Source organism: Triturus cristatus, chromosome 5_2, assembly GCF_964204655.1.
Source record: "Triturus cristatus chromosome 5_2, aTriCri1.1, whole genome shotgun sequence".
NCBI lineage: Eukaryota > Metazoa > Chordata > Amphibia > Caudata > Salamandridae > Triturus > Triturus cristatus.
The window spans coordinates 138,452,552-138,468,011 of record NC_140588.1 but is presented as its reverse complement, the minus strand read 5'-3'; the positions used below and the strand labels follow the sequence as shown (position 1 = coordinate 138,468,011).

Here is a 15,460-nt window from a genome sequence, read left to right as displayed (position 1 = left end):
CAGCAGGGCTCTTGACTCCAGGATACAACTACTGTCGGGTTGCCCCAGATATAGGACTCGAGTCCTTTGATGTCCGGACCCTTGCACCCGGAGGGGGCGGAGAGGCCGGGTAGGGAGCGGCCAGACGCCCAGCAGGAGAGGCGCCAGGCCCCAGAGAGCTGTGGGGCGATCGCACCTAGGTGTGGAAGGACGGTTGGGGGTCCCATCGATACTGCCCTCCGCCGGGAGTGGAAAGGGTTCACGTGGTATCCCCCTGGCCAGGGGTTGGCGCCTTGATGACGGGCCTCGCTGGGACAGAGGCCGGGTGAAGCGGGGTCACGCAGGTGGTCACGTGGCGTGACGTATAATCCAAAATGGAGGAGCCCCGAGGTGCATGGGACCTCGTGCGGCTTGGCGAGGGGGAACAGGACCACGCCACGAGGCCGGCTCCCACACGCGTCCCCCCAGCTGAAGGCAGGGAGAGTCACCCATCTCCTTGGGGGTTCTCCTCGCCGAGGCGGAAGAATCTTGATAGGCCGTCAGCGTTAGTGTGGTCGTTACCGGGCCGGTGTTCCACAGTGAAGTCCATCCCTTGCAGCGAGATGGACCATCGCAATAACTTGGGGTTCTCACCCCGCATTTGCATGAGCCACCGCAAGGGCCGGTGGTCAGTTTGGACCCTGAAGTGTGTGCCGAAAAGGTAGGGCCGGAGCTTCTTGAGAGCCCATACCACGGCGAAGGCCTCCCGCTCGATGGTGCTCCATCTCTGTTCTCGCGGCAGCAGTCGGCGGCTGATAAAGGCCACAGGTCGGTCGAGGCCCTTGGCGTCTAGCTGGGAGAGGACCGCCCCAACCCCGTACTCTGAGGTATCGGTCTGGACTACAAATTCCTTGCTGTAGTCAGGGGCCTGGAGCACAGGGGCAGCGCACATGGCCGCCTTGAGGGCCTCAAAAGCGGTCTGACAGCGGGGCGTCCAGTGCACTACCTTGGGCTGTTTCTTGGAAGTGAGCTCCGTCAGGGGGCCCACAATGCTGCCATAATCCTTGATGAATCGTCGATAGTAGCCTGTGAGGCCTAGGAAGGCCCGGACAGCTGTTTGGGTTGCGGGGGGCTCCCATGACTGGATGGCGTCGACCTTTAACTGGAGGGGCGCCACCTGGCCACTCCCCACCTGGTGGCCCAGATAGGTCACAGATCCTTGACCGATCTGGCATTTACTGGCCTTAATGGTGAGTCCGGCTCTCTGGAGAGCGGCCAGGACTTCTCCGAGGTGTCCTAGGTGCGCGGCCCAGTGGTCGCTGAAGACGGCAATGTCGTCGAGGTAGGCCGCACTGAAGGCTTCTAGTCCGGCCAGGACTTTGTTCACGAGTCTCTGAAAGGTCGCTGGGGCGTTCTTCATACCGAAGGGCATTACCCGAAAGTGGTAGTGCCCATCGGGGGTGGAAAAGGCGGATCGTTCCTGGGCGCCGGGAGTGAGCTTGATCTGCCAGTACCCAGCGGTGAGATCAAAGGTGCTTAGGTAGCGGGCGGCCCCTAAGCGATCGATCAACTCGTCTGCCCGTGGCAAGGGGTGGGCATCGGTCTTGGTGACTGCGTTCAGGCCCCGGTAGTCGACATAAAACCTGAGTTCCGGGGCAGTGCCGGGGGCGGCGGCCTTCGGCACCAAGACCACCGGGCTGGCCCACGGGCTGTCGGACGGCTCGATGACTCCGAGGGCGAGCATCTTGGTGACCTCGGTTCGTATGCAGGCTCGGACTCGGTCAGGTACTCGGTAAGCGCGGTGTCGCACAGGGGGACTGTCCCCAGTATCCACGTCGTGGGCGCACCAGGAGGTCACCCCGGGCGTGAGAGAGAAGAGGGCAGCGAAGGGTTGCAGCAGCTTCTGGCAGTCATGGCGCTGTTCTGGTGTCAGGGTGGCAGAGAGGCGGACGCCCTCCAAGGAGCCGTCTTGGCCCGAGGACCCCAGGAGGTCTGGAAGGGGCTCGGAGTCACTTTCGCCCCCATCGTCGGTAGCCAGCAGCAGGCTTAGTTCAGTTCGGGCAAAGTGGGGCTTGAGCCGGTTGGCGTGCAGGACCCGGAGGGGGTTCCTCGGGGACTCCATGTCGACTAGGTACGTGACGGGGCTCTTCCTCTCAACGACCTTGAAGGGCCCGGTCCACTTGTCCTGCAGGGCGCAGGGGTCCACGGGTGACATGACCCAGACTTGCTGTCCCGGCTCGAACTCGATGGTTGAGGCATTTTCGTCATACCAGCGTTTCATGTCTTCTTGGCTGGCTTCGAGGTTGGCTTCTGCCAGGGCCCGGAACTTCCGAGTCTGGTTCCGCAGGGTCAGGAGGTACCGGTAGACGTCGGGAGGGGCATCTTGGACTTGCGCCTCCCAGCCCTCCTTGACCAGGCTGAGGGGCCCTCGGACGGGGTGCCCATACAACAGTTCGAAGGGGCTGAAGCCCAGGGATTTCTGGCGTACCTCTCGATAGGCGAACAGGAGGCAGGGCAGCAGGACATCCCATCTTCTCCTCAGGGGCTCTTCCAGGCCTTTGATCATCCCCTTCAAGGTTCTGTTGAACCGCTCGACCAGTCCGTTCCCCTGGGGGTGGTAAGGGGTGGTGAATTTATAGGTGACCCCACATTGTTGCCAGAGGGATCTCATGTATTTTGAAATAAAGTTCGTACCCCTGTCGCTCACCACTTCTCGGGGGAACCCCACCCTGGAGAAGATGCCCATCAGGGCCCGACCCACCACTGGAGCGGTCACGGTGCGGAGTGGGATGGCCTCGGGGTATCGGGTGGCATGGTCGACCAGTACCAGGATGAAGCGGTGTCCCAGGGCGGTTCGGGGGTCGAGGGGCCCCACGATGTCGATCCCCACTCGTTCGAACGGGGTGTTGACGGTTGGAAATGGTTGGAGGGGGGCTTTCACTCGACCCCCAGTCTTCCCGCTAGCTTGGCAGGTCGGGCAGGACCGGCAGTGATGGTCCACGTCTCTTCTCATTCGGGGCCAATAGAAATGGGTCACTAGGCGGCTGTACATTTTGTCCCGCCCGAGGTGTCCGGCGAGGGGCACGTCATGTGCCAGGTTCAGGAGGAACTCTCGAAATCGGAGGGGGACCACCAACACCCGGCCGGCCCCTAGTTCGGCGATTTTCTGCTCGCTATACAATAAGTCATTGTCCCAATAGACCCAGTGGGTTCCCGTGGGGTCCCCCGCAGCCTGGGCGGCCGCTTGCTGTCGGGCCCCCTCGAGGGACGGGCAGGCCTTCTGCTCTTGCTGGAATTGTTCGCGGGTGGGGCCCCCGTCGTGGCGCCACTGGGCCAGCTCGGGGATCTCGCTGAGGGAGGCGGCCTCGTCGGTGGAAAGTTCGGATGGCCCGGCCTCCTCGTCAGGTTCCTCCGTGCCGGAGGAGGGTGATGGTTCGGGGCCCGCCGGCTGGTCGGGGGCCGTGGCAGCGGCTGGTTGGGCGGTCATGGACCGGGTGGTGGCGCAGGCCCACTCGGGCAGTCCTAGCATCCCCAGATGCTCTCGGCGTTCCAACTGGGCCCAGGGGGAGCTCTCTAGGTCATTCCCCAGGAGGCAGTCCACTGGGGCGTCGTCGCGGACAGTCACTTTTAGGGTGCCGGACACTCCTCCCCACTCGAAGGGGATCCTGGCCATCCGGCACATGCTCTCGGTGTTGTCCGCGGTCCGGACAGGGCATAGGACATGCGGCAGGATTTGTTCGGGGGTCACCAGGTGGCAGCGGACAGCTATCACACTGGCCCCAGTGTCCCGGAGGGCCTCGGCCCGTCGTCCATTGATGGTGACCCACTGTTGGTACTTCTGGGTGTTGATTGGGATGGCAGCTCGGGGCACCATTTCTCGGGAGCCCAGGCATACAAGCGACATGGCAGCTGGTTCCCACTCGGGGGACCCGCCGTCGTGGTTTTCCTCCTCGTCTTCTCCCTCCCCCAGGGCTGCGGCGGCTATTTGCCGGGGAGGGGGCCCAGCGGTCCCGTTCCGTCGGTTCACGGGGCAGGCCGGGTCGCTTGCATAGTGGCCGGTATGCTGGCAGCCGAAGCAGGTCACTGTCGGTCGTGGTCCAGGCCGTGCGATAGGAGTCCCCCTTCGGCCCATGCTCGGGGACGTGTGGTTGGTGGCTTGGCCTCGTGGCGGGCTTCTGGGCGGCCCGGCCGGGAATTCTCTACCGCGGTGGGACCCCCCTCCTCCGCCTCGCTGGCGTGGAGGTCCCGTGGTACTCCGTTGGTAGTCCCCCACGGGGTTCCGGGGGACCCGGGTGTTGACCCATCGGTCTGCTTCGGCGGCGAGCTTCCGGGGCTCGGTCAGTTTACTGTCCAGGAGGTGTTGCCTTAGTTCAACAAAGCAGTTGTTGGCGAGGTGCTCCCAGACAATGAGGTCGAACAGTTCATTGTATGAGGTGACCTTGCTTCCCTTGATCCACCCTTCCAATGCTCGGCTGAAGAAGTCCACGTATTCGACCCACGTGGTACCGGGGAGCTTCTTGCAGTCCCGGAAGCGCTGCCGGTACATTTCGGCTGATAGTCCGTAGCGTGTGAGTAGGGCTTCCTTCATGTGGTCGTATGATGTCATCACCACGTCGGGGAGTTGCAACAGGGTATCCCGGCCCTCGCTGAGGAACCTCCCCCATAGGCCGGCACCCCAATCCTTCCGGGGTACCCGATGGGAGGTCATGGCTACTTCGTACCCTCGGAACCATTGCTGGATGTCGTCATTTTTATAGTACTCCTTGACGACATCCTTGGGGATGTGAACCTTTGGCTCGGTCAGTGGCAGAGCGTCCCGGGCTTCGGGGGTGCTGGTCTCCCCCGTTTTAGCTTTTAGTTCAAGTTCCTTGAGGCTCCTCTCGTGCTCGAGGGTTAGCCGTCTCTCCTCCAGTTCCCGATGCCGTTTCTTTTCCTCGATTTCCTCTTGCAGCCGTAGTTGTTCAAAGGCTATTTTCTTCTCCGCCAGTAGGAGCTCACCGTCCAGCCGGAGTCGGGCGAGGTCCATTTCGTGTGTCCGGACCCTCTCCCGTTCTCGCATTTCTTCGTGGGAAAGGCTGGTTTCGGGGACGGTTCGCCCCCCATCTGTCGGGGTTGGGGTTGGCAGGTTTTCGTCCCGGGCCGCGGTCCCTTCAGCTCGGGGTGGAGTGGTCTCGGGTTCTACCCAGGCTTTCAGGGCTTTCTGCATTTCCTCCTTGGTGCCCAATCCTGTGGTCGGGATCCCTTTGTCCTTGCAGAATTGTTTCAGTTCTTTGTGGGTGTATTCCTCCAACCTTTCCGGCTGGAAGGTTGCGGCCACGGTTGCCTCTTGGCCGTCCATGGTTCCCTTTTCTTTCCGTCTGGTTAGGTCGTGGGCGCGTTACTGGCCTGTACGATTGCGTCTGGCTCGGATCCCGTCGCTGACCACCAAATGTTGGAGGGAGGACCACCGGGGAGTCGGGGAGACTACTCCGGGGCACCTTCCTACCGCAAAGTTATAGCCGAGCGCCGCTGAGAAGCCCCCTAGGGGAGGTCCTTCTCCTATGTTCGTACTAGGCCCAGTAATACCACCACACAAGACTCCGTATCAGTTGCTTAACGTGGTTCTTTATCAATAGCAGTACGTTCAATATTTACAGTGGGATCGAGGGATCCAGTAAGAGTCTCAATGTCTTTAGAGGCATAAGGTAGCGGGACAGTCTTAGTACCAGCCAGGTACGGGAAGGCTCTGTGCCGGACCTTGAGTGCTGGTCTCGGAGCGGCTCGGACGTGGAGAGCCGCGACGGCGTCTGCAGGGCTCGGGTGGTAGTTCCGCTTGGGTCGAGCCGCGACACAGTCAGCAGGGCTCCGGTGGTAGGTCCGCTTCGGTCGAGCCGCGACGAGGTCAGCTGGGCTCTGATGGTAAAGTTCAACAAGGTCAGGCCGCGACAGCGTCAGCAGGGCCCCAAAGGTTCGTGAAGGTCTTTAAGCACGGTGGAGCCGCGACGTCGTCAGCAGGGCTCAGAGGTGGGTTCAGGATGAGTCTTCTTCCGTAGGGTCAGCCGCGATCCGATCAGCAGGGCTCTTGACTCCAGGATACAACTACTGTCCTGCTGTCGGGTCGCCCCAGATATAGGACTCGAGTCCTTTGATGTCCGGACCCTTGCGCCCGGAGGGGGCGGAGAGAGGCCGGGTAGGGAGCGGCCAGACGCCCAGCAGGAGAGGCGCCAGGCCCCAGAGAGCTGTGGGGCGATCGCACCTAGGTGTGGAAGGACGGTTGGGGGTCCCATCGATACTGCCCTCCGCCGGGAGTGGGAAGGGTTCACGTGGTATCCCCCTGGCCAGGGGTTGGCGCCTTGATGTCGGGCCTCGCTGGGACAGAGGCCGGGTGAAGCGGGGTCACGCAGGTGGTCACGTGGCGTGACGTATAATCCAAAATGGAGGAGCCCCGAGGTGCATGGGACCTCGTGCGGCTTGGCGAGGGGGAACAGGACCACGCCACGAGGCCGGCTCCCACATTGAGGATTCCAGTCAGGTTGTTTTCTATGAAATCGCACTTATGTTTCAATAAACTCTCATTATTTTTCACTAATTGGTACCAATTCTTAGAAATTTTTAAATCACATTATTGATCATAAAGATACCAGAAAATGAATTGTCTTGTTGCTTAATAATGGATGCTATTGCCCAGCTCAACTCGATTCACATCCTGAGCGCCAAGGACTCAGCTGTGGGTGCAGACAGTAAAGAAATTCTTACCCAGAAGCCTTTGCATCTTGCAAGACTGGAGGACTGACAAGGATTATTTTGGGGGCAAAAGGCGTAAACTGTAACAACAACAAAGTGATGGGTGGAATGCATGATGTCATCTCAGCCACTGGCAATCCCACAGACAGCATTCCAGTCCACCATTTATGGCCCACTACACAACGCTGGACAAATAACCGCCTTATGCAAATCCGTATCAACCCTGCTCCTCACTGGAACCGTCCAACCAGAACTGATATTAATTCAAGTATTCCATTAATCACTTTTTAATCACACTTCGGTGTGACCCTGTAAGTGGGATGGGTATGCCCAGACGTGGATCCTGTGCACACTGGACTGACTGATCAGCTTTAATAAGGGTGAAGCCAGACTTGGGTTGCTGGTGTTCTGGTTTAGGGGGGACATGGCCTGGCATTTCCACCTGGACTGTTCCTACTGGTGCAATGTCAAGACTGATTTGCAAACAGCGAAGTCCAAACTGAGATGGCATGGTGGGCGAAAAATTATGGACTGCAGTGCGGAAGAGAGTGATTACCAGTGGATGAGAATAATTCAAGCATTCAATTCATCATTTTTTGTATACTTCATTCTGACACCAGCAGCAGGAAGACAGGAGAGACAGAACAGATAGGAGTGAAAGTGTAGAAAGTCTGCTAGGCAGGGTGAGGCAGGAGGTGAATAAAAAGAAGGCAAGAACAATAATCAGTTTACCGACAGCTTCTTGAATCACGGCATTCAGACTAAAGGAGCGGTAGCAGTCAAATACATTGGAGGACAAGGGGTAGAACTTAAGATGAGGCACTAGACCAGCTTTAAGTAAGGCACAAGCCCTCTGGCTGCCAGTTTACTACACCACCGTATGGATCATCGAAAGAGGATTGGCTCAGGACTGGGTAACTTTAGGCATGACGATGGCCAAGCGTAACATTGCCCAGCGTTGGGGATCCAGAAACTGCCCCACACTTGACCAATGGTGCAAAGACATGGATACAGCAATGGTGGCGGAAAGGTCAGTCTATATCCACCGGAGGTGTCCCAAAAAGTGGGAAAAGGTTTGGGGTGGCTGGAACAATTATCGTGGGAATATCTGTGAGCCCCCCCGCCCGATGAATCGGACTCAGATGCCAGTGACTCAGCTGATTAGGAGAGACGCACATATAGGAGGCGTGGATGTTGAAACCGTAAGGATGCCAAAGATGAAACAAAAAATTAGGGTACTATGAGATGTACTGTAATGCTACTGTGGATGCCGAAACACTTCAGTTCATATGTCAAACGGAAGTAATGTTGATGTCATGCTTTGCAAAATGTTTAATAAAAAGATTATACAAAAAAAGAAAGAGGATTGTCTGCCACTTAGAACAACTTACATATGTGGATACACAGCTTGCCTATCTTGTATATGAAATTCATTAGTGCAAAAATCTTCACTATTAAGGTATGGGTTCAACGAAAATGCAGAGAGCTCAGCTTACATTACGTTCAGTCGTACCAGTATACGTTTGAAAAAGTTAGCAATATAAAGCTTCTTATAATGCTTTCAGAATACTCCCTGACTATAAGCAAGTACATTCCGAATTATGAAAGCAACATTGGGGAGTGCTTTCAAAATAAAATGTACACACAAAACATCAACTTGAAAAACTTTTGATAAACTATTGCGCAAAGTTAAATACCATTTATCTGAGGCATCATTTGGTAAAACTTGTTTGACGCATGCCAAATTTTAAAAAGGTCTCCCGAGTGCACCTACAATGTATGTTCTTGCATTAGAGCAAATATGCGACTTAAACCTACTGCTGCCAAACGTTTGTGATCTACTTTTTCCCCACCATGAAGGTGGTGTGACTCCTGCCATCGTTAGGAGTACATTTCCAACCTTTTCCAATGTGGAAAGGGATTGTAGAGTAGTTGGTGAATACCCTTTAACATGTAAGCTTGTGGGTGAGCAGATACTCTGGAATTCTAATCCACAAACTACCTATTACCTCCTATTTCCAATCCCGATTACAAGTTGAACAGTACAGATGAGGTGGTAAATCCATAATCATAAAAAATCGTACCATACTGTAACACCCTGCCAGCATCGTGGAGTTTCTAGTTTAAATCCATGGGATGTGAAATAAACACGATGACCCGGTTTTACCGGGCTAAATTCTGCATGTTACTTCCTTTTCTTTGGCAAATTATCACTCACATTTACCACCTGCACTGATCAAGTGGTAAGCTTGAGCAGGGGGCTTCTGTTGGCTAAACAGGAGGAGGGATGATGATGGGAAAGGAGGGGGGCTGTCTTTTGATGGGGAGCATTAGGATTAAGACCATTAGATGGCAACCTCTGTGCTGTGGCTGTGGAGTGGGCAAATGAATGGGAGCATTAAAACCAGACCAGGCTGCAATGTAACCCATTCTCAAAGTGACTTTACTGGCTGGATTTTCTGGTTGTTAATATGGGGTCTTGTTATCACATCCAGTAAATCCGGAGCGGGAACAAAAGTCCACTAATGATTGAGAGCAGTGAAATTCCATACTGGAGTTCTGCTACGCTCCTCTCATAATTTGAGCCTATGTAGTTTTGCAAAAAGGTGGCTAATCATAAAATAGAAGTAATTCCAAACCCTAATGTAACACGAGGCCTGGCAGAATCAGAGAAGCGATTACAGAGATTTTATATAATGAGAATGATGTCATAATTTGTCACCTCTCCACAAGCCAACAAAAGGAACAAGTGGATTTTTTGTTACAGGAAAAATAGATTTCGGAAGTATCCCATCCCATGGACAAGTGCATAGGTTATACAAAGCCCACACCTCTTTCCTCCATTTTAGACAGAAGTTAGAAGTACAGTCTTATTTTCCCAGACACCAACATACCTATGTGGTCTATTACATGAACATTTAAGAGGAGGCAACTCCTTATCAGCCAACGAAAGTTCAGCTTTACATCTGTCTATTCCCACAGGACGGTCAAGTGAATGAAATATTAGTAAAATAGGAGAAAACTAGCAGTTACTCACCTGTCTTTGGTCTGATCGTAGTTATAGCATCAAGATAATTTTTCATGTCTTTGTGTTTGCAGTTCAGTGCTACCTCAAAGGCGGTTTTCTCCAGGACATTAACGTGGTCAGGATCTGCACCTCTGTCCACCAACTGTTGAGCCACGTTTACTTTCCCACTGAGACCCGCCAGCATCAGAGGAGTCCATCCTGTTGTCTTCGCTGTGAAATTGGAATCTGCTCCCCACTCCAACAGAAGGCGCACCACAGCCTCATGCCCGTGTTGGGTAGCCGCCATTAATGCAGTTATATCAGGAAGCTCCTCCGTGCTGCTGATGTGGTTCACCATGTTCACATCAAAGTGGTCGTAGTTGTCCACAAAGGCCCCGCTCTCCAGCAACAGCTTAACCACGGCGGAGTGTCCACCTCTGGCAGCAACTGTAAGCACACTGGCTCCAAGTCTGTTCTGTGCATTGACATCGGCACCGTTTTCCAAAAGGATAAGCGATACATCCAGATGACCAAACCTCAAGGAAAAGAAAAAACAAAAGCAGATCACCACCTGCTTTACTTCTAAGCAGCATCTATTAGCTATGTGGTAGAGAAATCTGTGCACTTCGACAAAGCGGACAACTAAGGTGAACTATTGCTTTATTCATGAAATACACTCACTTCTACATTTACAAAACATTGCTACATTTGACTGTAGAAATTGTATTTGTGAAATTTTATTTGAATATGTTTTTATATCAGACTATGAATGACAGTGCATCTTCCTTCTCCAAATGTAGCCCTCTAAAAGGGCAGAGAAATCGTCTCAAGAATGGTCATGGGCAAAGAGGACAACTTCTATGCAATTTTCTGAAATAGGCATCAGAACCCAAATGCTTAATACCTCTGACCTCTATGACAGTAGGATGTGATCACTTCAGAAAGATTTTGTTTCAATGTTCAGATGACTTAATTCTGGGCCATCAACATGAGATTTAGTAATCGGCCCATGTTCTGTGGACAGTAAGATACTTTCCACTTTTAGAAGCACTTTACATGCTTTTAAGGGCAAAACAACTTTTTGGGAACAAAGCCGAATCAAGTGTTAGAGACAGAGTTAAAAAAAAAAAGAGAGAAATGATTGTTATTTTCAGTATTTTCAAAACGGTTGCACTTTCGCCCATTGACATCCTCTTCAAATTCTTCTGTCCTCGTGTTTCAATTGGAGGGTCCCATTTGACCTTGACTACAATTCACCTAGGAGTGGGCAAATTACCTAACTATGGAAGTCTTAACAGACTTATTTTACTTGCACTTAGCACAGAGGTACCATTATGCATGTGTCATAGAAAATAGAGATAAAATGATAAACAAATATTAAAACCCTCTACTTGCGGATCAGCATGATTACATTAGCTAAAGTAAAAGTAATCAACACACATTTCTTCATGAATCCCACATACTTTGAACAATACTTCAAATTTTTTTTTTTTTTAACACTGGCAGGTCCAGTACCATTCTAGTAGAACTATTGGTAAAAGTATTTTTTTAAATGTCATTGCATCAGTCCTTTTATTAGCAGACAATTACATCAAAAGTACATAAACTTTTCTTTTTTCAAGATGCATAAAGAACATAATAAAGACTAATGTTAAATATAAGGCATTTAAAAAGTAAAAATCTTTTTGCAGAATTGGATACCCAAATAATAAATTATCATGGAAGGCTGAAATCAACATATGCGGGTACACAAGACAGCCTACGCTAGATTTTTGAATACTAGAGCAATCACCACCGAACTTTGCCTCTATATCGGAGAGGGTCTTATTTTCTTTAAAGTACTTCTATGCCAAGCTAGATTTTCCCACTCCTGTCCAAGATTATACATTGCTACAATTTTCCAAAAACAGAGCACATGAATTTTGGATGGTACTACAATTTCATCTCACAACAGAGCTATAATTGAATCAGGATTAAAACACTGGGATGGTTACATTAACACCAACTCATCAAAAGACCTACAAATGTCACGTGAACCAAGTCCAAACATATCAAGGTCTGTGGGGATGTTTCGCTTAAACGCAAAAATGTGCCTATGAATATTGTCTTCAAACCTATTTAGATACATGCTGCACAGTTCACTATATACACAATCGAACTATTGTGAAATACTTAATACATTTTGGCTTTACATCTTAAGCTAAAAAAGAGGGCCCTTGACAATAGATAAGAGTTGCGGCACAGATGAACAACACAATAACAAGACAAAATGTAACCGCCTACCCCATCAGAATTCACAAAAGCTCATCAGTCTACAATCATGTATATTAATGCACAAATCATTAAATGCAGATACCAAAATATATCCAAAGACAACTTTTATTTGTTCATGCATTAATTTGACTATTTATACATGTTTCTCTTGATTATATCTTTAATAGCTCTAATATATCATACCCTGTCCACATTATATATCCATCAAACCTACTCAACCTCGCATCCTTGACTGTAACACTTTTTTTTAAACTTAAACCAACAATCACTCTCATTCAGTCTGCACTTATACCATATTTATCACCCCAACTAAAACATTAAGAACATCTATGGTCCAAGCAAATCAAAAAGCTAAGATATTCCTAGCAATGTAATATTAATACATTCCATTCCTTGATAATTCACATAATGATGTTTCATTACATTGACATAGTACCATCCTAGCAGGCCTTCAATGTTGTTCTTCTCAATAATCTTCAAATAGTTTTATTATAATTAAATCTGCTAGGTTTCCAGTGCTATGCCGAACCACGTTTCGGTGTGCGACTACTCTTCAGTCATACACCTTCACCAGGGCACAATGTAGGTATTCATTCTTCAAGAATGTGCAAAGAGGATCCTTGGAGAGGGTGAGAAAGCACCTCTATTTTACAACAGTAGGGCCTTATGCAATTATGCGAGCCCCCACAGGAGAAAAGCCTCCACAAATTTACCTCAAATGACTTGATAGTCATAAGTCAATAGATCGTAACGAGCTGAAAGGAGTCTACTTGCATTAAGCTCGTCCAATACATTTCATATCTGGTTACATGCCACGTCTCAGGTAAGGGTTAACATACCAGATGACAACTCTGAATGTTCTCTGGTGCGCCACTCATACGCGTCCCCAAAGTAACAAAAAATAAAACACGCATCAGCACAGTATCACTAACCCTAGCAGACTGTGAATTCTGATGGGGCAGGCGGTTACTTTTTGTCTTGTTTACCCATCTTAAATACAAACAGAAGTTGTTGAGACTGCTCCACGTGACAGGAAACATTAGCATATTCCACTTCTATCGCAGTGACACTTCAGTGTCAAAGCCTCTATCTATGGCAATCCAGAACAAATCTGAATAATTATACCCAAATAATTAATTGTAATATCCAATCAATTTCAGTTTACTTATTTAATACTCTGCCTCGCAATGTTTCATGAGCGCTTATTACTCGGTTTCTCAAAGATGATAATTTATGTTTTAATTAGATTTATTACGAGAGAGAGTTTTATAGCACTCTAGTGCAACTAACATGCTGAAAGCCAATGGAAGTGTTGTCAATCAAGATTAGATAGTATGCTTAAGCCAGCATGATAACTGACACACCACCAAAGTTAGGAGGACAGCAAATTACTGACTGGATTTGGTATGATGATCAGACATATATAAATTAAAAAAGGCTTAGAGCCCAAGTGAGGCACTGCTGAAGTCCTTTCATATCGCTTACTGAGTTTGACAGTGTGCCATTGACTCATCTGTGTTCTCAGTTGGGTTGGGAAAGACGTGTACCACATAAGTCCCACTGCGTTCAATATTAAATGATTTACATTTTTCATGATCATTGCAGATTTTTGATGCAACCTTATAGAAACAGGATTAGTAAGTGTGATGCTCGGAAATAACAAAATGCAAAGATGCAGGCTTATAAAAGTAAAGTGCATACGAGGAGCTGGATCGGACAGGCTACTTATATTCATGATACATGAGACAAATCCATCGCAAGCCCTCTTTAAAATGATTTTAAAATCTATAAGCATGTTTCTGAAACGTGTGGAAGTCAATATTCGTGTGTGCAAATAAGTAATATGATATGTTATTCATTTCCTGAAAACATTTCCAAGAATTTGGATGCCTCTGTGCCACTCTTTTGCACAGCCGGGAGCAGTTATAACGCGCCCGCTTAACCAACTAGTGTAACGTGAAATGTACTGCATATGTGGAAAGTTCAGGACAAAAGACACTTAGGTAGCCGATGCCAACCTGCTACGGTCTTGGAAATGCATGAGCGTGTACAGTATCCGAGATTGCATGAGCGTGTACAGTATCCGAGATTTCAAGGTGTACAGCGTTAGCTACAAGTAACGCCTGCGTTCAAGAACTTTCTTTGCACTTTGTAGTTTTGTGGTCTCTGCTATTCGTATAAGCTGTAAGGGAGTGACTCACAATAAAGTCGGACAACTCTACCCCCTTCCTATACGCTTAATACCAATGGATGCAAGCCAAGACTTTGGGCCACGGAGAGACAACGGAAGGAGAAAATAAGGCGCATCCCAGTACGGTTTCCCAGACAACGAGCGGGTCTGTGGCCCTCACCACCCCCAGGGATAGATAGTACCTGGCCGCCTGCATCAGCGGGCTCCAGCCGCAGTGGTTCCTGCTCTCCACGGCCGCCCCCTTGCGCAGGAGGAAGCGCACCAGGGGCTCCCAGCCCCCGGCGGCCGCCAGCTGAAGCGCCGTGTTGCCGTCCTCGTCGGTGCAGTCCACTGGCGGCAGCGGGAGGGAGCCTGACGAACCCTCCGGCTGGACCTCCCGGGGAAGTCGTCCGCCGCACTGGGACGAGCCGCTGCCACCGCCGCCGCCCTCGGGCTCCAGCAGCCTGCGGGCGCCTTCGCAGTCCCCCTCCTCACAGGCGCGCAGCAGCTGCTGGCAGCGGGCTGGGAGGCTGCGCTCCATGGCGGCGCCGGCGAGGGCACGCTGCAGCCCCGTTACTCAGAGAGGGTTGGCTTTGGGCAAGGCTTGTTCCCGGCTCTCCTCGGGCTGGGGCCAGGGGTCGCCGGCTGCTTCGGCACGCATGCGCTGGGAGCGGCTCTGAGTCTGGAGTCTGCCTGTATTTTTCGGCCCTGGACCCGAAACCCTGGATGGAAAGTAGGGTCGGTTCCGTGTGAGGTTGGCACAGTTTTAAAGGATAAAAGTAAAGCAACGTGTTGCTGAATTAAAAAAAGTTTGGTTCTTTGCTTCAAAGACTGTTTCATAGCTGCTAAACTTTCTGTATGCATGTGTGACATTTCCTCGTTTGCAGTACACGTATGTGTGACATTTAGATGCCTCATGAGTGACACTATGCATGATATGTGATTGCAAGCAGGGGAGAAAGAAAAATTGTGCCATGCAGAAAAGTATAAGACTTAAGGAGAGTAAAAACTACTCACACTTCATATAGGATTACAACAGATCACCAAAGTTGTTCCATGTCAGGTCCCAACCTACCCTTATCTTTGTGGCTTTATTGATAGCGTCCAATCCAACTTTGTTAGAAATTAAACTAACACACATGATAACCATTATTTTTGAGTGACATGCCCAGGACTAGAAATGACAACCTAGAATGACAGAATGAAGTTGCCACTCTAATCGCAGTTTTCAAACATCCTCTCCTTTTCCTGCAAGTTTTAGCGCAGGCAGAACCACGCTTTGGAGCAGGAGCCTAGAATAGGGACCTCTGGCACTGTTCTACAGACAA

General features: G+C 50.6%; 1 protein-coding gene across 3 annotated transcripts in view; it reads right to left on the bottom strand.

The window, feature by feature from the left end:
- The window catches only part of ANKS6 (ankyrin repeat and sterile alpha motif domain containing 6), a 357,792-nt gene extending 342,994 nt beyond the window's left edge, over positions 1-14,798 (bottom strand). For 2 of the 3 annotated variants that reach the window (XM_085606906.1, XM_085606908.1), the window contains exons 1-2: positions 14,336-14,797; positions 9,719-10,224 (exon numbers count right to left, since the gene is read on the bottom strand). In XM_085606906.1, the coding sequence (XP_085463032.1) occupies positions 9,719-10,224; positions 14,336-14,673 (844 nt within the window). In that variant the 5' untranslated portion in view covers positions 14,674-14,797. Of the gene's footprint in view, positions 1-9,718; positions 10,225-14,335 lie in introns of all 3 variants that reach the window. The other variant, XM_085606907.1, reaches the window with a different exon arrangement.
- Positions 14,799-15,460: the final 662 nt, after the last annotated feature.